The 20078-nt window shown below is 51.9% G+C and overlaps 1 protein-coding gene across 2 annotated transcripts in view; it reads right to left on the bottom strand.

Annotated features, from left to right (window-relative positions):
* Positions 1 to 12013, bottom strand: part of DPH1 (diphthamide biosynthesis 1) — a 47095-nt gene extending 35082 nt beyond the window's left edge. The window contains exons 1-3 of one of the 2 annotated variants that reach the window (XM_035139843.2): positions 11935 to 12013; positions 5856 to 6008; positions 2770 to 2833 (exon numbers count right to left, since the gene is read on the bottom strand). In XM_035139843.2, coding sequence (XP_034995734.2) covers positions 2770 to 2833; positions 5856 to 6008; positions 11935 to 12001 — 284 coding nt within the window. In that variant the 5' untranslated portion in view covers positions 12002 to 12013. Of the gene's footprint in view, positions 1 to 2769; positions 2834 to 5855; positions 6009 to 7582; positions 7746 to 11934 lie in introns of those variants that run through there. The other variant, XM_060283075.1, reaches the window with a different exon arrangement.
* Between the last annotated feature and the right edge of the window lie 8065 nt (positions 12014 to 20078).

Here is a 20078-nt window from a genome sequence, read left to right as displayed (position 1 = left end):
GGGCTACCAGTGGATGGAAACCACAGGAGGGGGAGGGGGCTCTGGTTGCCCCTGCTTGTGGGCTTCCCATTGAGGCATCTGCTTGGCCACGGGGAGGGGGGAACAGGAGGCTGGATTCGATGGGGCCCGATCCAGCTGCCAGGCTCTTTTGATGGTCTCAAGAGGGAGGAGGGGAAGAGAACAGAGGTTTGTGGCTTGCCGCTTGGACTTTTTTCCTCATTTAAGAGTGGCAATGAGGGGGCATTTAAAAGGACCTATGCCGCCCCCTTGGCAATCTCTGGGAAACAGAAAGGTTGGGTCAAGGGAAACATACGGGCAAAACCTGGCAGGCGTCCTGAGGTTTCTGCATCCAGGCCAGCAGAAGCCACGCCTGGGCAGAGCAAACAGGTTGTCCCCATCCAGATGTTCCAAACTGCAACTCCCCATCAGCCCCCGTCTTCCTGACAGTAAGAGCTGTTCGGCAGTGGAATTTGCTACCAAGGAGTGTGGTGGAGTCTCCTTCTTTGGAGGTCTTTAAGCAGAGGCTTGACAGCCATCTGTCAAGAATGCTTTGATGGTGTTTCCTGCTCGGCAGGGGGTTGGACTGGATCGCCCTTGGGGTCTCTTCCAACTCTAGGATTCTATGCAGTCCAGAATGACCAAAGGGTGCCAGGTCGACAAAGGCTGGCTGCGAGCAAGAGGTTTGATGGCCACAAGAAGGGGATCCTGGGGGTGGATGCAACCATCTCCCCTTCCTGGTCCCTGGGTGGTAGAGTGCCTTTAAAGCTGGAGGTTCCACCAAGGCACGTGGCTACAGATAAGGCCTCTCTTCTAGAAGGGAGGTAGCCCTGAGCAAAGCGCAGGACCAGCGGCATTTTCCAAGAGAGCAGCCCCCTGGGTGGGGCAATTTGGCCCTGCAATGTGGGCCCCCCCCAGCCCCCCTTCTTCTTCTTCTTCTTTTCCTTCCTCCTCCTCCTTCTCTGCCTGCAGCACTAAGGATCAGAGGCAGCTGCTGGCAGGGAAAGTCCATGCTTCAGGTTTCATTCAGATAAAAGGATCGCCATAATCAGCTGCCTTTGAAGTCGGAGACATGAAAAGCGGCCCCATGCTGGGAGGGAGGCCAGCTCCCTTAAAGGGCCAGCAGCACACCAGCTGGGGACTGGCTGCAGCTGCGGCAGGAGGAAAGGAAAAGGGACCTGGTACCCCCCCCCTCCTTAAAACAAGACCAGCCGCTGCATTGGGCCAAAGGGGGAAGCGGACGCGGAGCAATGGATTCAAACTTCAAGAAAGAAGATTCCACCTAAACATTAGGAAGAACTTCCTGACAGTAAGAGCTGCTCGGCAGTGGAATTTGCTACCAAGGAGTGTGGTGGGAGTCTCCTTCTTTGGAGGTCTTTAAGCAGAGGCTTGACAGGCATATGTCAAGAATGCTTTGATGGTGTTTCCTGCTTGGCAGGGGGTTGGACTGGATGGCCCTTGGGGTCTCTTCCAACTCTATGATTCTATGATTCCATCTAGTGCAGCCTCCTGTCCTCACAGGGCCCCTAAGGGACCCCCCTGAGCAGGACATGGAGGCAACAACAACTCTCCCGCCCCCAAAACCCCCAAAGAGCTGCTGCCAGCCAGTGCAGACAGCACTGAGCAAGATGGGGCAATGACCACCCCAGCCTCCTCCATTCCTGTTCAAGCCAGCCCCACATTTAGAATAAGGAGGACCAGAGCACTGGTTGGATGGGTCAGTGGCAGAGCCCCTGCTTTGCATGCCAAGCCCCCAGGTTCAATCCTGGAGAGCCGCTGCTGCCGGCCTGTGCGGACAATACTGTGCTAGATGGGCAAATGGCCTGACTCAGCAGAAGGCGTTTTTCTCTAATTTCCTTTTGAAATGGACTGTTTACTCAGGCCAGGTTTGTTTTGGGGGTAAGACAGAAAGTTATCTGAAAGAAACTATCCTACAGTGGTCGATCCGGCTTCCTTTGGCCCATCACGCCAGGCCACCCCTTGTGGCACCTGCAGGGGGGGGCAGCCTGGCCACAGTCCTGCTCCCTGGTCTGGCCATGGGGGGGCCCTCCAGACAACCCCCTCCAGCTCGTGAGGCCACCCAGCAAAGGTGCCAGGGAGATGAAGGAGGAGGGCTGCATTTTCAAACGAATATATATATACATACTGGCCGGCCTGCAAAGGAATCTCTGATGCCCTGAGGCTCTGCAAACAGGGGCCAGATCCTGCCAGGTGTGACCCTCAAACCAGCCAGGCCAGGTGCAGAGGTGGCCACCTGTAGGAAGGGACCTGGCACTTGCAGTCGGGCCACTGGCTCATCTAGCTCAGTACGGCCTGCACTGGCTGGCAGCAGCAGCAGCTTTCCAGGGCCTTTCCCTAAAAAGGACATTTCTAGTCCCTCGCAGAAAGGGCTGGTCTAAGCAGCAGCAGCGGAAGATGCTTTCTACTCAGCTAGATTGTGGCTCAGTGCTGTCTGCACTGACTGGCAGCCACGGCTCTCTGCTGTTTCAGACCGCCCTGGAGATGCAGCCCAGGGGCTGAGCCTGGGACCTTCTGCATGCAAAGCAGCTGTTCTCTCCCCACTGAGCTTGCCACTTGCAAGAATCTCTCTCTCTCTCCTGTGCCCACGGATTACTCCGAGCAAACCATTTATAGCGGGATGCATTATTCCTGCCCCCTCCCACTCACGCCAAGCGCACCCTCTCAGGGTCCAGCCCACCCATTCACCCTCCGCCCTGCTCTCAATCCGCGCCAGGGGCCAGTCCATGTTTGACCTCTTTCGCCCCTACTCACCTCTCAATGATGTCTGCCAGGGTGCAGGCGAACATGAGGAGACCTTCGGGCATCTGCAGCGCCACTGAGAGAAAGAAGGAAGGGACACATGTCACAGAGGGCCTAATTCACATCCCCAGGAAGATCATTTCCTCCTCCCTCCTCATCCATTTTCCTTTTGTGCTGCGTCTTCTCATATTGCAACCCTGACGGGGCAGCGACTATCTTCTGCACGTGCGATTTCGAAGCAGTTCCGTGGGCCTTTTTCCAGCCGAACAGCAGGATAAAAATATTCTCAAAGCTGGGGGCCTTGGACCTCCACATTTCCGGCCAAATTCTCACCTCACACCCCTGCACAGAAGACTGGAAGGGGGCTTCTGAGCAACTAGAGAGGAGGCAGTGCCCCTTCTCCCCCAGACCCATCACGGCACACCAGGGTGAGGTGGAACAACCTCTGAGCATGCCTTGAGCCCAACCCAGGAACGCTCCCTTTGCAGGGTCCTTGCACGAAGCATTATGGGATGGCTGCATCTGCAATGCCGGTGGCTGAAACTGGCCTGGCTGCCACTAAGGTGGGAAGAGGACCAGGAGTCAAGGGGCTACTCCAGCTGGACAAGACCTTTCAACCCAAGGTGGCGTGGCCGAGCGGTTAGAGCGCTGGGCTAGAACCTAGAAAAGACCAGGGTTCAAATACCCTCTTGGCCATGAAGCTCACTGCCTCTCAACCTAGCCTACCGCACAGGGTTGCTGTGAGGATGGAATGGGCAGAAGTATGTAGGTCACCTTGAGCTCCTTGGGAGAAAAAGTTGGGATAGAAATGCAGGAGAATTAATATTCTCTGAATTTTCTATTCATTCGCAGGCAGAGAAGATGCAGCTGCATCAGGCCCAAGAGGGGCCCAACTGGTATCAATCCATTGCGGATTGTGGCCTCTCCTCCTCCATGAATCTGCCCAGTCCTCTTTCGAGTTGCTGGCTGTTGCCACCTCCTGTGGAGGCGAGTTCCACAGATTAACCACACGCTGCCGGAAGAAGCCCTTCCTTTCGTCTGCCCTGAGCCTTCCATCCCCGCTCCCCATCTCTCCCAACATGGGGCCCGCTTGGCGGAGAGGCCTGGCTAGCTGCCCCCAGAGGCCCCTCCCCACTCCCTCTCCCCCCCCCCCACCGCCACGCAAGCAGAGGCCTGGCTCCGCAGCCCCGCCTGGCAGAGCTCCCAGGCCCGTTGGCAGCCGACGCTGCCTTGTCCGATCCCATTATCGCCCTGACGCGGAGGCTGAGCATCGGGCCGACGTGACTCTTGCTTGGGCAATGGCTGCACGCAGCCGGCTCGTCTTGGCACGGATGGTACCAGTCAGCAGCCGCTGTGCCAGCTCCCCCAAGCCCCCCCCCCCCGGCAGCCGCCACACACACAAGCCAAGGTCTGCCACCCTGCCCCCCCCCCCTCTCCAGAAACAGGGCTTCCCCACAAGGATGTACAGCCCCAGAGAGGCGGCTGCACGGCTGTGGGAAGGTAAGAGCATCAAGAGCCTGGCTGCAGGATCAGGCCAGAGGGGTCCCATCCAGTCCGGCCTTCCCCCTTCAAGGCTCTCAGCTCTCCTCTCAGTCTCCCAGAGCTACTACCCCCAGAGTGGTTCAACAGGGAACCCTGGGAACTGTAGTTGCGTGCAAGGAAGGGGGGTCTCTTAACACCTCGGCCCCCTGAGCAAACTACAGCTCCCATGACTCTCTGGGGGAAGCCGCGGCTGTCTTACAAGCAACATCAGAATGCTTTGGCGTCGATGTGGCCTGGGGGACGGGGTCCAAAGAATCCTGGGAGATGCAGTTTGTCAAGGGTGCCGAGAGTTCTTAGGAGACGCCCCCAGTGTGGCCCAGAGAGCTGCAATTCCCGAGTTCCCTGCGAAGGGGGATTTAGGAGAAACTACAATAAAGAAAATTCCACCTAAACATTAGGAAGAACTTCCTGACAGTAAGAGCTGTTCGGCAGTGGAATTTGCTGCCAAGGAGTGTGGTGGAGTCTCCTTCTTTGGAGGTCTTTAAGCAGAGGCTTGACAGGCATATGTCAAGAATGCTTTGATGGTGTTTCCTGCTCGGCAGGGGGTTGGACTGGATGGCCCTTGTGGTCTCTTCCAACTCTATGATTCTATGATTCTAGGAATTGTAGCTCCGAGAGGACAGAGGGCTCTTCCATCCATCATCTCTCAGCACCCTGAACAAAACTACAGCTCCCAGGAATATAATGGAACTGTCTGAACTGACCGGGAGACTCCGGGATCGGAGCGAAGAAGCAGCGGAAGAAGATTGGAAGAAATTTAAAACTTATTTAAAGAATAAGGGTATAGTAGATAAGGAATAAAAGGAAGTGAGGGAGATAAATTAGAGGTTGTAGATAATACAATGGTAAGAGAAAAGTATAGTTAGAAGTGGATAAATTTATTAAGAAGTAAGATATAGGTAGAATATAAAAGGATAAGATGTACAAGATAGAAAAATAAGGAAATATTAAAGTTATAGGTAGAATATATATAAGATTTAGACTTTACTACAGAGGTGAGGTTAAGAATCGCAGAAGGAGAGGGAAAAAGGAAGCCATTAGATTGGAAATAAGTCCTATAAGTTAGAATTTTTGTTTTTTCTTGTTTTTTATATTTTTTGCATTTTTGTATTTTTTGTATTTTGTATTTTATTTTTGTTTTGCTTGTTGTGGGTGTGTATTTTTTTGGGGTATGTTTTGTTGTTTGAAAATCCTTAATAAATATATAAATAACTACATATAACTACATATAAATATAAACTACAGCTCCCAGAAGCCTTTGGGGGGGAGCATCGTAGTGCTTTAACTGCCCGAGTTGGCTCTGCCCATCGTTGACTCTGGCTCTGCCCACCCCCCCAAGGCTCCCTGCCTCCTGCTTCACCAGCCGCCGTGGGCTCAGAGGGTGATGGTCTCTTGGGCCCAAACCTCTCCAGCGGCCCAAATCAAACTGGAGCCTTGAGCTCAGCCAAGGAAGGAGAGCAGGAGACGACTGCACAGGGGGTTGTTCTAGATGACCCTTGGGGGTCCCCTTCCAACTCCATAGTTTTGCCATCTCCCCACCCGGCCAAGACACTCACCCCGCTTTGCCTGAGCCTGTCGGATCCGCCACACCGTCTTGTGGACCTCAAAGTTGTAGTTGCTGGGGAGGGACGCCACGGCTGCCTGGAGCTCAGGGTCCGAGAGGATCTCCTGGGGGATTTGGTGAGCCACCCGGCGGGGGCCCCGGCAAGCTGCAGGATGAGGAGGGGAGAATGAGCAGCCAGGTCGGGATTGAGGAACCACCATGGCCTCCCTGCTTCCTCCCCTCAGGCTGGGTGGAAGCGAGGGAAAGGCACTCTGCACATGATAAAAAAATTCCTTCAGTAGCACCTTAAAGACCAACTAAGTTTTTATTTTGGTATGAGCTTTCGTGTGCATGCACACTTCTTCAGATACACTAGAAACAGAAGTGTCAGACCCTTATATATATACAGAGGGTGGTGGGGGGTGGGTGGGAATGGGTGATGGGCTGATGGGAGTGGTAAACCTGTAGATGGCTGTTAACGACTGCTGATGACTGCAATTAGTCCTGTGGGGGGAAAGCAAGGGCTGAGGCACTAAAGAAAGCTTGATCATGCATAATGAGATAAGAATCCGATGTCTTTATTCATCCCAGGTGGCTCCATGGTTTTAAGCTTGGTAATGAGTTCCAATTCAGCAACTTCTCTTTCCAGTCTGTTCCTGAAATTTCTCTGTAATAAAACAGCTGCTTTGAGATCTTGTATAGAATGTCCTGGGAGATTGAAGTGTTCTCCTACTGGTTTCTCTGTCTTATGGTTCTTGATGTCAGATTTATGTCCATTTATCCTTTGGCGTAGGGTTTGGCCTGTTTGTCCAATATAGAGAGCTGAAGGGCACTCTGCACATGGTTAGAGGTCCCCTGCCTGCTTCACACGTCCCAGGGCTGAGAGAAAGAGCCCAGGGGGGTGACCAGAGGGCCAGAGCAGCTCTTTCTCCATCAGGTCAAGGGGACATCAGGCAGGGCAGAAAGGCAGCCATCTCCTCACCCCCAGCCATTCTTCATGGATTTTTATTTTGTTCATCTAAGAAAAATTGTATTCTGCTTGACTGTAATAAGTCCTCTATGCAGTTGTTGCCTCTAAGCTGCTATTCAGAGGCCGACTGGCCCTGAAGCAGCGCTAGAAATCCAAATATATAATCTAGTCGCCAAATGACACCTTAAACCTAGGCTGCAGTTGCCACAATTGAATTTCTAGGTGTCATTTTTTCCCCTTTTTTGTGATGGAGTTTCATTATCATCATTACTACTTTCATTTCTATAAGGCTTTAGAGTTTAAAGAACAAATCTCAGAGTGGTTTACAGCACATTAAAACATCGAACATTCAAACGAGATGAATTTTAACAAGGAGAAATGTAAAGTACTACACTTGGGCAAAAAAAATTGAAAGGCACAAATACAGGATGGGAGACACCTGGCTTGAGAGCAGTACATGTGAAAAGGATCTAGGATAGGCATCCCCAAACTGTGGCCCTCCAGATGTTTTGGCCTACAACTCCCATGATCCCTCGCTAACAGGACCAGTGGTCAGGGATGATGGGAATTGTAGTCCAAAACATCTGGAGGGCCGAAGTTCAGGGATGCCTGATCTAGGAGTCTTGGTAGACCACAAACTTGACATGTGTCAACAGTGTGATGCAACAGCTAAAAAAGCCAATGCAATTCTGGGCTGCATCAATAGGAGTATAGCATCTAGATCAAGGGAAGTAATAGTACCACTGTATTCTGCTCTGGTCAGACCTCACCTGGAATACTGTGTCCAGTTCTGGGCACCACAGTTCAAGAAGGATACTGACAAGCTGGAAGGTGTCCAGAGGAGGGCAACCAAAATGGTCAAAGGCCTGGAAACGATACCTTATGAGGAACAGCTTAGGGAGCTGGGTATGTTTAGCCTGGAGAAGAGAAGGTTAAGGGGTGATATGATAGCCATGTTCAAATATATAAAAGGATGTCAAATAGAGGAGGAAGTAAGGTTGTTTTCTGCTGCTCCAGAGAAGCGGACACGGAGCAATGGATTCAAGCTACAAGAAAGAAGATTCCACCTCAACATTAGGAAGAACTTCCTGACAGTAAGAGCTGTTCGGCAGTGGAATTTGCTACCAAGGAGTGTGGTGGAGTCTCCTTCTTTGGAGGTCTTTAAGCAGAGGCTTGACAGGCATATGTCTAGAATGCTTTGATGGTGTTTCCTGCTTGGCAGGGGGTTGGACTGGATGGCCCTTGTAGTTTCTTCCAACTCTATGATTCAAACAAAACGAATCCAAGCTTCAAGGAAAATCTTCCGGATCGTTCTCTGAGTGGCAATTTTGCCTTCCCCAGTCGCCAACTGGGCATCCAGAAATCTCCACGTGGTCAGAACTGGACCTGCGCCAGCCTCAAATACGCTTGGCAGTGAGCTAATTTCTAGCACTGCCCTGAATCTGTAGGTTCTCTTAATCCACCACACCAGAGAGCCAGAATTGTAAAGTTGGAGTGGAGACCCCTAAGAGTCATCTAGTCCCACCTCCTGCAATGCAGGAATCACAGCGAAAGAATCCTTGACAGACGGCCATCCAACCTCTGCTGAAAAGCCTCCAAGGAAGGAGAGTCCGCTACCTTCCACCTTCCAAGGGAAGGGGCAAATTTAGTCAATAAGATCCAGGAGGGAGAAACTCTGGCAAGTTTAGGGGAAAGTGAAAGATTAAGGGAAAGCACCTCTCCCCTAGGACAGGGAGCAGAGGAAAGATCTTCTTCCTGAACACACACACACACACACACACACACACTGCTAGTATTTTGGGCAGATGAGGCAAGAGGGCCAGTTGGGGAAGTAGGGTGAAATCTGAGTCACCTTTTAGCAGGGCGCTTGGCACCCTCCCACGGTGGCAGGGTGGGGTAGATGGAGCTGCCCCGAAAGGGCTGGTGGGCATCGATTGCTTCAGCTGAATGCCAACGTCAGAAAGGGCGATCTGCTATTCTTCCCCCCAAAAGACGCCCCCTCTTTTTAACACAAACGCCATCCTGTGAATCAGCTAAGCGACAAGAGTTCCCGGAGAACACAACTTGGAAAAGAGTTATTTGGGATGGGAGGGGTGGAGAGGTGACAGAAAGTAGTTTGAGGGGGGCGTTTTATGCTCCTGCGTGAAGGCGCCCCCCCCTGCTCCCCCCAAAACACACCCTAATAGGCGGTGGCTACTGTCGGAAGGAGCAGAGCGAAAATGAATCACCGGAGGTCTTGCCTACTCACCAGGGAGAGGCAAGTGAACCGGAAGAGGAGCACACATTGCAGGGTCCGAGGCGGAAGGGCGTGGTTCTCTCCAAGAGCAGCTGCTTGGCATGCAGAAAGTTCAATCCCCAATAGAATCTCAAGGCTCTTGGAGAGTCACTGCCAATCAACATATGATGCTGAACTTGTGGGGCCAGTGGCCTGACTCGGGAGAAGGCAGCTTCTGACCTTCCTTTTTTCAATCAGAACAATGAGGACTAGAACCTTGCTTTATTTTTCGGGGACTAGCCGTAGCTCACTAGGGAAGTGTGTGTTTGCATGCAGAAAGTTCCAGGCTCAGTCTCCAACAAACGGATGTAAGGAGAGCCCTGGTGGATCAGGCCCAAGGATCAGGCCCACCTAGTCCAGCCTCCTGTTCTCCCAGCGGCCAATGGGAAACCTGCAAGCAGGTCTTGAGCACAAGAGCCCTTCTCCCTCCTGTGGTCTCCAGCAACTGGGATTCAAAAGCATTGCATCTGGGAGCAGGATGCTGCAAGGAGCTTTTGAGGGCCTCACCCTGCAAGGCAATGGCTTTTTGGTTCTTAATTTGGGACCAGGGCCATTGGGGACCAGCAGCGCTTTTAATTTGAGAAGCAGGAAGGAGCATGCACAAGCGTAATCTCTCTCTTTCTTGTCTCCCCATATTGTCCTCACAGCAACCCTGCAAGGAAGGCCAGCCTGAGAGGTCCCTCAGGAAGCACCACAGCCAAGCTGGTTCCTCTCAGCGGTGAGAGTCCAGCCCTCCAAAGTCTTTATTAAATACCACAGGGAAGGTGTTCTAATATTAACTATTTTCTCCATTGCAGAGGACACATTTTGTGAGGTCACACACCCCAAATTCAGCTGCTGGGTTTGGATGGCAGCCTGTCAGGGATTCTTTCGCTTTGGCTGTGATTCCTGCATTGCATGGGGTTGGACTAGACCAGGCATCCCAAAATTCGGCCCTCCAGATGTTTTGGACTACAATTCCCATCTTCCCCAACCACTGGTCCCGTTAGCTAGGGATCATGGGAATTGTAGGCCAAAACATCTGGAGGACCAGATTGGATAACACTGGGAAATACGGACTTACTAGATTTGGAAGGATACGACAACAGAGCTGGTTGGCATTCATATCTATGGTATGATAAGAAAAAAACACATAAAGGGTTTATGAACCATGTGATAAGAAGATCCTTGTTTGAAGTATGGGAAAGAAATAAATTGCTGTTAGAGACTAAGACCCCATGGTGGATTTCACCAGTGGAGGTATTTACAGTAAAAAAGGTTAATATGGAAGGGGAGAGACCGACATATGAAGAAATTTTAAGGAAATCTGAACAAGGATGGAAATTGAAACCTTATGAAGAAATTAAAGATTCCCTGACTAGCTGGTTGCAATACCACCAAATAAATGACATATTTTCAAAAGACAAAAAGATAGGGTTTGAGGATAAAAGGTCCAAATTTCAAACAGAGTTGCTAGAAGGCAGAACAAAACTACTGTCTAAAATGTATGATTTGTTGCTAGAATGGTATACAAAAGATGAATTGACAAAAGAGGTGATGATAAAATGGGCAAAAGATTTTGGGCATAATATTGAATATGATGCGTGGTTGAAATTATGGAACCAAACATTAAAATTTACTGCATGTACCGCCTTGAAAGAGAATGTTTGGAAGATGATATATAGATGGTATTTAACTCCAGTAAAACTATCTAAAATGTATAGAATGAGTAATAGAATGTGCTGGAAATGTAAGGAGAAGGAAGGAGACTTTTATCATTTTGGGAAATGATATATAATGAACTGAAGAAGATTTTTAAATATACCTTTCCCAAAAAACCTGAAGCATTCTTGTTAGGAATGATAGGTCAAGAGATTAGTAAAGAGGACAATGTATTATTTTTGTATGCAACAACCGCGGCTAGGACATTATTAGCCCAAAAATGGAAGACCCAGGACTTACCGACGATTGGAGAGTGGCAGACAAAAATGATGGACTATGCAGAATTAGCGAGACTGACTAGCAGGATCCGGAACCAGGGGGAAACAAGGTTCCTAAGAGATTGGAGTAAATTTGTGGACTATATGGAAAAGAACTGTAGAAGTTTAAAAACACTTGCAGGACTGAAATAAATCCGGCGAATTGACTTTAAAGGGAAGATATAAAGGAACTGCGGGATAAGATCTGATTAGAAAACCTATTGAGGGGAGGGAGGGAAGTCAAGCTCGGCGGAGCATGGTTAATAGAAGATTGTGAGAAGGGTAAAAAGAGCAATGTATGGTATTGTGTTATTTTGAATGTTTGTTTGTTTTTGTTTAATGTCTTTAAATGTGTTCTAATTGGAAAATTTAATAAATTGTTATATATTTTTAAAAAAAACATCTGGAGGGCGCAGTTTGGGGATGCCTGGACTAGACGGCCCTTGAGTGTCCCTTCCAACTTTACAATTTAAATTTGATGAAATCTGCAGCGAGGCTGAGACGGACCTCAGCACCCCGCTGGATCGGATCAGAGGAGCACCTACCTCCTCCCCACAGCGGCCGATCACAAAGGTCTCACTCGGGGATGCCCACGCCCCCTGCACCGTCGCTCTTCCTTCCGCTCAACAGCTGATATTCAGGGGTAGACTACCACGGGCCAAGGGGGCTCTACGGGTGGCTTTTCTCCTCCCGACTCCCTCCTGCAAGGACCACCCAGGGGGGAAAGCCCCCCCCCCATATTGCCACCTCCAGATTTTTGTGAAGAGGTGGGGCAGATAGAACATAAGAACAAAAGGAAATAAGAACGAGAAATAACGGCAGAGCCCCCCCCCCTCCACGCCTCCTGCGCGTGCCCGCTGCGCCCGCTCCGGGGCGACTCCGAATTCACCTGGCGCGGCCGGATCCGGAGTGGGACCTTTCGCCTCCCTCGCTCCTCCCGCTGCTGCATCCGCCATGGCTGCAAAACCCACGTGGAGCCCAGAAAGGCAGCGCCAGTGGAGCGCCGGTCGCGCGAGCCAGGCAGGAGCGAGCCGCCCCCGAGCGCATCGATGGGGAGCGAAGAAAGGCGGCGGCCGCGCCCGACCCCCAGTTTGTGGGGCTCCAGGGAGGCCTTTGGCGTGTGTGCCGGGGCTCAGCCGGCCCCAGCACCTGTTTCACGTGGCTCCTCGTTATTACTCTTAGCATTTGTGGCATCGTAGATCAGAATGCAGCGAGAAAAGGCGACGAGGGTGCCCTTGAGCGCGTGCAGAGTGCACAGAAACTACAGGCTTCGCGAGTGAGCGGAGCTTCAAAATCAGAGGGCGAAATTTCGAAATAGGCCGTCCTAAGCTCCGGAACCTTTGTCAGGAAACTGAGGGTGTTTTGCCACAAAAATGCCATTTGCAAAGAGTCGGGGTGAGAGGGCTAAGGGAGGCGACCCCGCGACACTTCTGCCCGCCCCTGTCAAGGGTGTGTGTGCCACTGATGTGGAAGGCACTTTGTACATGCCCCAAAGCACTGCCTCCACTTTTCAGTGCCAGTACTATATGCATCACCATAGAACGCCACAGGGCTGGCCTGAAACCAAAGGCCTCCTTGCTCCATTTAACTGCGTTTGTAGCCCATTTCACGACTTTGATGCACGATTTGAAATGCATGATAGATTTCCCTGTCCCGTAAGATGATAAATTTGCACGCACAGACCTGCAAATCTGTATTCATCCATGCCATATACGAACTGTGTGCATTTCATCTGGGGGTAAACAGGTAGCTGGATAGATCAGCGCAGTGTTCTGGGGGTGCTGGACCTTGGGGGCCCCTCTGAAAAATGGCCACCCAGAGAGCGGCCAGTGGCAAAGTGGGCCCCCACCAGCCCCTGGACCGGCGTAGGCTCCCTCTCCCTGCCATCCTTTCTTCCGTGGAGTCAGAGCGCGGCCTCCAGTATGGTAGCTTCCTGCAGTCTCCATGAATTTGTCTGTCCCATCCCTGCTTCCTGTGGAAGTGAGTTCCAAAGATTCACCGTGCACTACATGAAGAAGTCCTTTCTTTTTCCTGTCCTGGACATGGAAGTCTTATTTATTTCACCTGAGAAAACCAATCCCACCCCTCCATCAGTCCTCTGAGCCAGGACAAACTTAAGAACAGAAGACATCAGAAGAGCCTGGGGCTGGATCAGGCCAAAGGGGGCCCATGTGGTCCAGCATCCTGTTCTTGGATGCCCCAAAGAGAAGCCTGCAAGCAGGAAACGAGCACAACATCAACTCTCCAGTTGTTCCTCATCGTCCGCTATTCAGAGGTAGACTGTCCCTGGGCATGGAGGCTCTGCTATCGCAGAAGACTTCCATATAAAAAGAGCCTGTTGGATCAGGCTCTAGGGGGCTCATCTAGTCCAGCCTCCTGTTCCCACTGTGGCCACCCAGATGCCCCGAAGGGAAGCCCGCAAGCAGGTCCTGAGTGCGACAGCAACTCTCCCCTCCTGCGGTTTCCAGCAGCTGTCATTCAGAGGCATGGTGCTTCTGTCATTGAAACAGGCCTCCTTCCTCACCGCACAAAGAGCCGTGTCTGTCCTGAAAAACGGAAGGTTTCACAGGTGCCCTTGAGGATCTCGGTTGGAGATGCATCCTGCCTTGCTACTTGACAGACCAGGCTCCCCCCACGCTGGACCTCCAGGATTAGGGGAAGGGCCTCCCCACTCTCTGATGCTCACAAAGAACCACACAGGTGAGCAGCAAAGCTGCCAGGTGTCGTATGATGGGTGCAAAGAGCGGCGCTGGTTTCAGGCATGCTAGAGAGCTAGAGTTGGTGCCTCTCAGGCTAACCTGTTATATTATTTACAGGTAGGTAGCCGTGTTGGTCTGAGTCGAAGCAAAATAAAAAAATTCCTTCAGTAGCACCTTAAAGACCAACTAAGTTTATATTTTGGTATGAGCTTTGGTGTGCATGCACACTTCTTCAGATACACTAGAAACAGAAGTGTCAGACCCTATATATATACCGTGTTTCCCCTTTTTTAAGACGTAGTCATAAAGTAAGCCATGGCAGCATTTTTAAGCATTTGCGAAATATAAGACATACCCCGAAAATAAGACATACCTCCATGCCGTGTATGAAAACTAACACCCTCCTTATGGCCACTACTGGCAGTAAGATGTTGCAGAATTAGACTGAGGTCCTATTTAAATGACTGGATTTTAAAAGCGAGACCGCTGAGCGCCCCAGCCAGGCCCAGCCGAGGAGGCCTGCCGCCCCGCCGCCCAGAACCAGCTGCTGCAGAGCAGAGCGCTCCGCAACGCCGAGCGCTTGGAGCGCCCAGCAATGCCGGGCGGAGCGCTGAGCCAGCGGCTTGGCCTCTTCCTGGCCCAGCCGCCCAGAACCGGCTGCTGCAGAGCGGAGCGCTCCGCAACGCCGAGCGCTTGGAGCGCCCAGCAATGCCGGGCGGAGCGCTGAGCCAGCGGCTTGGCCTCTTCCTGGCCCTGCCGCCCAGAACTGGCTGCTGCAGAGCGGAGCGCTCCGCAACGCCGAGCGCTTGGAGCGCCCAGCAATGCCGGGCGGAGCGCTGAGCCAGCGGCTTGGCCTCTTCCTGGCCCCGCCGCCCAGAACCGGCTGCTGCAGTGCGGAGCGCTCCACAGCGGCGAGCTCTTGAAGCGCCCCGCAGTGCCAAGCGGGGCGCTGAGCCAGCGGCCTGGCCTCTTCCTCGCCCGGCCACTTCCTCCGCCGGGTCCCTTCACCCCTTCCTAGCGCCATGGCAGAGCAGGAGAGCCTTGAGTTCGGCAAGGCGGACCGTGCTCCTCGACGCCTTCTCCATGCTGCCTGACCTCCGGCTGAGGTAAAAAGGAGGAACGGGGGTGCGTGGGTGTGGGCAGGGCGTCGCGGATCTCCCTCTCCCGGCGCACCTCCCCATCGAATTTCAGAGGGAGGGTGATTTTGGGGTGGCGCCCATCTGGGAAAGAGGCAGCGGTTTTTGTTAGATCAACCAAAGGCTAAGGGTCGGGGGTTTGCGCGCGATTTGAACTCAGCGCTCCCGAGCGCTCTAGCAGCAGCGAATGTTTCTCTTTCTCGCGGGTACCTGGGGCTCTTTTTACATCCTTGCGAGCCCTTGCTGCCCCGGAAAGCCGCCCGGGCGCTGATGCGGCTCCCCAGTGCGCGTGGAGTGGTGTGGGGGGGGCTAAAGACCGAGAGCGAGAGAGAGGGCGGGTTGCCTCTGGGCCACGGGGTGGGAAGAGGCAAGATTCCAACCGGATTATTTCCTGGTTGGTTGGCAACTCCGTTTTCCTGGTCGCTGCCTGAAGTGCACCTGGTTGCAGCGCCCCAAACCATAAAGACATCCCCTGAAAATAAGACACCGTGTGTTTTTTTGACGAAAAAAAGGTATAAGACGGTGTCTTAAAAAGGGGGAAACACGGTACAGAGGGTGGTGGGGGTGGGTGGGAATGGGAGATGGGCTGATGGGAGAGGTAAACCTGTAGATGGATGTTAATGGCTGCTGATGGCTGCAATTAGTCCTGGGCTGAGGTGCTAAAGAAAGCTTGATCATGCATAATGAGATAAGAATCCATGTCTCTATTCATCCCAGGTGCTTCCATGGTTTTAAGCTTGGTAATGAGTTCCAATTCAGCAACTTCCCTTTCCAGTCTGTTCCTGAAATTTCTATGTAATAAAACAGCTGCTTTGAGATCTTGTATAGAATGTCCTGGGAGATTGAAGTGTTCTCCTACTGGTTTTTCAGTCTTATGGTTCCTGATGTCAGATTTATGTCCATTTATCCTTTGGCGTAGGGTTTGGCCTGTTTGTGGTTGTGAGAATTAAATGAGGACTAGGCACCTGGTAGAGACCTGGGTTCAAATTCCCCACTTGGCGTGTGACCTTGGGCCCCTCACTGCCGCTCAGCCTCGCCTGCCTCACAAGGCTGGTGTGGGGATTCCATGAGGAAGCGAAGAACTTTTTATGCCACATTGAGCTTGGAGAAAGAGATAGGCTAGAAATGCAATAAGAAAAGTGACTCCCTTTTTCTGCATAAGTCAGGCAGAGCTTGGAAGGTTCTGGGATCCCCTTGGAGGAACGGACAGCAAAAAGAAATCTCCTCAAGTGTGGGGGTGGGAGGGTCCCATTTTGGGGGGGAATAATAATAATAATGATGATGGCAGAAAGCGAGGAGGAATTAAAGAACCTTTTAATGAGGGTGAAAGAGGAGAGCACAAAATATGGTCTGAAGCTCAACATCAAAAAAACCAAGATCATGGCCACTGGTCCCATCACCTCCTGGCAAATAGAAGGGGAAGAAATGGAGGCAGTGAGAGATTTTACTTTCTTGGGCTCCTTGATCACTGCAGATGGTGACAGCAGTCACGAAATTAAAAGACGCCTGCTTCTTGGGAGAAAAGCAATGACAAACCTAGACAGCATCTTAAAAAGCAGAGACATCACCTTGCCGACAAAGGTCCGTATAGTTAAAGCTATGGTTTTCCCAGTAGTGATGTATGGAAGTGAGAGCTGGACCATAAAGAAGGCTGATCGCCGAAGAATTGATGCTTTTGAATTATGGTGCTGGAGGAGACTCTTGAGAGTCCCATGGACTGCAAGAAGATCAAACCTATCCATTCTTAAGGAAATCAGCCCTGAGTGCTCCCTGGAAGGACAGATCGTGAAGCTGAGGCTCCAATACTTTGGCCACCTCATGAGAAGAGAAGAATCCTTGGAAAAGACCCTGATGTTGGGAAAGATTGAGGGCACAAGGAGAAGGGGATGACAGAGGACAAGATGGTTGGAGAGTGTTCTCGAAGCTACGAACATGAGTTTGACCAAACTGCGGGAGGCAGTGCAAGACAGGAGTGCCTGGCGTGCTATGGTCCATGGGGTCACGAAGAGTCGGACACGACTAAACGACTAAACAACAACAACAACAACAACAATAATAATAATAATCTGGATGGGTTTCCCCAGCCCTCTGGGCGACTTCCAAGAAAGGATTAAAAATACATATTGCATGTTCCAAAAAGGTAAGGTGGGGTGACAGTGAGAGGCAGCTGTGCTGGGCCTTCCTTCCAACCCCACAAACCCCAAAGGTGTGGGTCATAGCAGGGATGGGGGAAGAGATTGGGTATGAAACCCTGATTTGGTTGCCTTTCTAGCCCATGAGATTCCCTCTTGCTGTCGGTTCCCAGCACCTTCCAAACTTCGCCTGACCTTTGCAGAAAAGGGGAGTCACATCTTCTCTCTTTCTCCACCCCGCTCTGGATTTGGCAAACCTCTGACCTGCCTCCTCTCTGCCTTTTTAAAACAAGAACAAAATGAATCCGAATCTCCTTGAAACCTTTCCTTTAAAAAGGGCCCGCAAGTTGATCAGAGATTATTTATTTTCTCAACCCCCTTGGGAAAACAGAGAGAGAGAGGAGAGGGGGGTGGCCAGCCCTGCCCCTTGGGGTTACCTCCGGAGAGCCAGGATTGGCCCAGAGCCTGCCGCTGCCATGCACCACAGAGCCAGGCAGTTCTCCCTGGGGGGCTTTTTGCCATGGCGCCCGGCTGCCCTGCCCTGCCTTGCCTGCTCCTGCCTGCAAAGGCACATCAGCCCTTTAAAGCACGGAAAGTATCCTGGGAGCTGTATTTTGCCCATCACGCAACTACGATTCCTGGAACCTTTTAACAAGCTACAGTTCCCAGGGTTCTTTGGGGGAAAGGATGTGCTCTGAAGATCCGACAAAGAGCCAAGGTTCAAATTCCCCCCTCCACCTTGAAGCTCCCTAGGTATGATCTTGGCCAGCCACTGCCTCTCAACATGACCTACCTTGCAGGGTGGTTGTCATGGGGATTAAAGGAATAGGGATGGGGAAATATGTTGCCCACTTTAAGCTCCTGGGGGGGGGGGGAAGAGGTGGGGTGATTACATAAATAAGTACATCAATAAATAGCCCAGCCTGATGCCCCAGTAGGAAGGCCATAAAAACAGGCCCAGGGGGGCAGCTGCTTCCCAGAGACAGGGAACAGGGTGGGAGGGTGGGATTAGACCCTCAACCCATGGATCCAAACGGCTAGAAAGAAGATTTTGACTGAACGCCGGGAAGGGCTTTCTGAGGGTCAGAGCTATTCAACTGTGGAAAGGTCTCCCTTGTAAGAAGGTGGTGGACTCTCATTCCTTGGAGGTTTCTAAGCTGAGCCTGGATGCTTTGGTTGGGATTCCTGCATTGAAGGGGGTTGGGCTAGATGACCCTCGGGGTCCCTTCCAACTCTAGGATTCTGCTCCAGGAGTCAGTCTAAGGCCACTGCAGGCTCCTGCACATGCCGACCCTCAACCTCCGAGCTCCTCTCCCTCCTTCCTCTTCCTCTGGGCCCAAGAACCAAGCCCCATCGCACGTTCCTCCCCAGCATCACAGAGCCTCAGATTCCACCGCCACGTTTGGATCCCTGTTCTCTGACATTTCATTACACGCTAATTAAATTAGACCCTCTTTCCCCCACACGCAGGCTGAGCGACAGATGCTCAGCCCCCTCCACGCATGGCTTCTTACTCAGCGCCTGAGTAATCCTCTCGCCTCCCTCCGGCTGGTCAGATCACAGATGCGGCCACAAGTGGGCTACAGCCCCACCCTGGAAATGGGAGGAAAAAGCTCACAGGGTCTCTCTCTCTCTCTCTCTCTCTCTCTCTCTCTCTCTCTCTCTCTCTCTCTCTCTCTCTCCACCTCAAGAAAGTCTTTCGCTTCCAGGAGAGCAGGAAGGCCCGTCCTGGTGCTTTTGCCTCCGTTGCCAACTTTCTTGGGGAAGAGTGTCACTAGGCTCACAGCACCTGTTTCAGGACATAAAGGAGAGCCCTGCAGCAGCTGGGTCAGGTCAAAGGAGTGGAGGGTCACCTGGTCCAGCCTCCTGTCCTCACGGTGGCCAAATGCCCCAAAGAACCTAGGGATCGAGGTAGACTGCCTCTGGAACTGGAGGTTCCATAAGAACATCAGAAGAGGCTTGCTGCTGGATCAAGCCAAATAAATCCCATCATAGTCCAGCATCCTGCTCTCACAGTGACCATCCGGATGCCCCAATGGGAAACAAGCAGGACTCAGGCACCACAACAGCAACAGTCTCTTCGCTTGGGATTCCCAGCGTATAGTCTCTAGAGGTAGAAGGCAGCCATTTTGGCTAGTGGCCTCTGATGGCCTCCTCCTCCTCCTTGCTTGGCATGGGGGTCCTTGAGGAGGCTTCCAGGGCCTCCCAGATAGGTAGCCAATGATATCCTGAGCTTGACTCGCCCCGAGAATGCTTCCGCTGGGATTCCTGCATTGCAGGGGGTTGGACTGGATGACCCCTGGGGTCATTTCTATGATTCTGTGAGAACAGCTTCCTCTCCTATGTGGGTCTCCAGACCTCAGGCAGCCAGTTCTCTGTGCCAGTCAATTCCTTGTCCTGGCTGAGAGGAGAGATCTTCCCCGAGAAAGTAGCCTGGTCTGCAGCGGAGGGACAGTGAGGGGCCCTGATTCAGGAGTGTCACCAGCACAGTCTACAATGCCATTTAAGAAGATGAGTATTGTTGCAATAGCATCATCGATGCACTTGGCATCATTTCCACCAACACCGCCACCTTCCTGCCCTTAACATGATGCTACTGTATGTGTGCATTTCACAGGATACCCTGCTTTCCGACAAACCGCACTGAAGGTGACCTCCAGCCAGTCAATGGCTCTCAGCCGAGCCTACCTCGCAGGGTTGCTATGGGGAGCAAGTGGAAAAGGAGAAGAATAATGTACAGTGTGCCCCACTTACAGCTTCTTGGAGAAAAAGGTGGGATATGGACGCAATAAACAAATAAAAATCTGTCCTTTTAGAATGAAGCAAGATTCTAGTCCTCAGGTTCTGGCTGACTTAAATGGGGACCTGGGGAGTTGCCTTATATCATCCAGCTCAGAATTGCCCGTGACTCATGGCAGCAACTCTCTCGGGAGTCGGACGAGGAACATTCCCAGGGGGTTGGACTGAATGATGCTCAGGGTTCCTTCTTCCAACTCTACCATGCCTTGATTCTACCTGGGGATGCTGTTGGGCATTCAGCCTGGTGCCTTCTGCATGCCAAGCAGG

The sequence above is a fragment of the Zootoca vivipara genome, chromosome 15 (genome assembly GCF_963506605.1).
Source record: "Zootoca vivipara chromosome 15, rZooViv1.1, whole genome shotgun sequence".
Taxonomy (NCBI): Eukaryota; Metazoa; Chordata; class Lepidosauria; order Squamata; family Lacertidae; genus Zootoca; species Zootoca vivipara.
The sequence above is the reverse complement of the archived record's forward strand: the minus strand, read 5'-3'. Positions and strand labels throughout refer to the sequence as shown.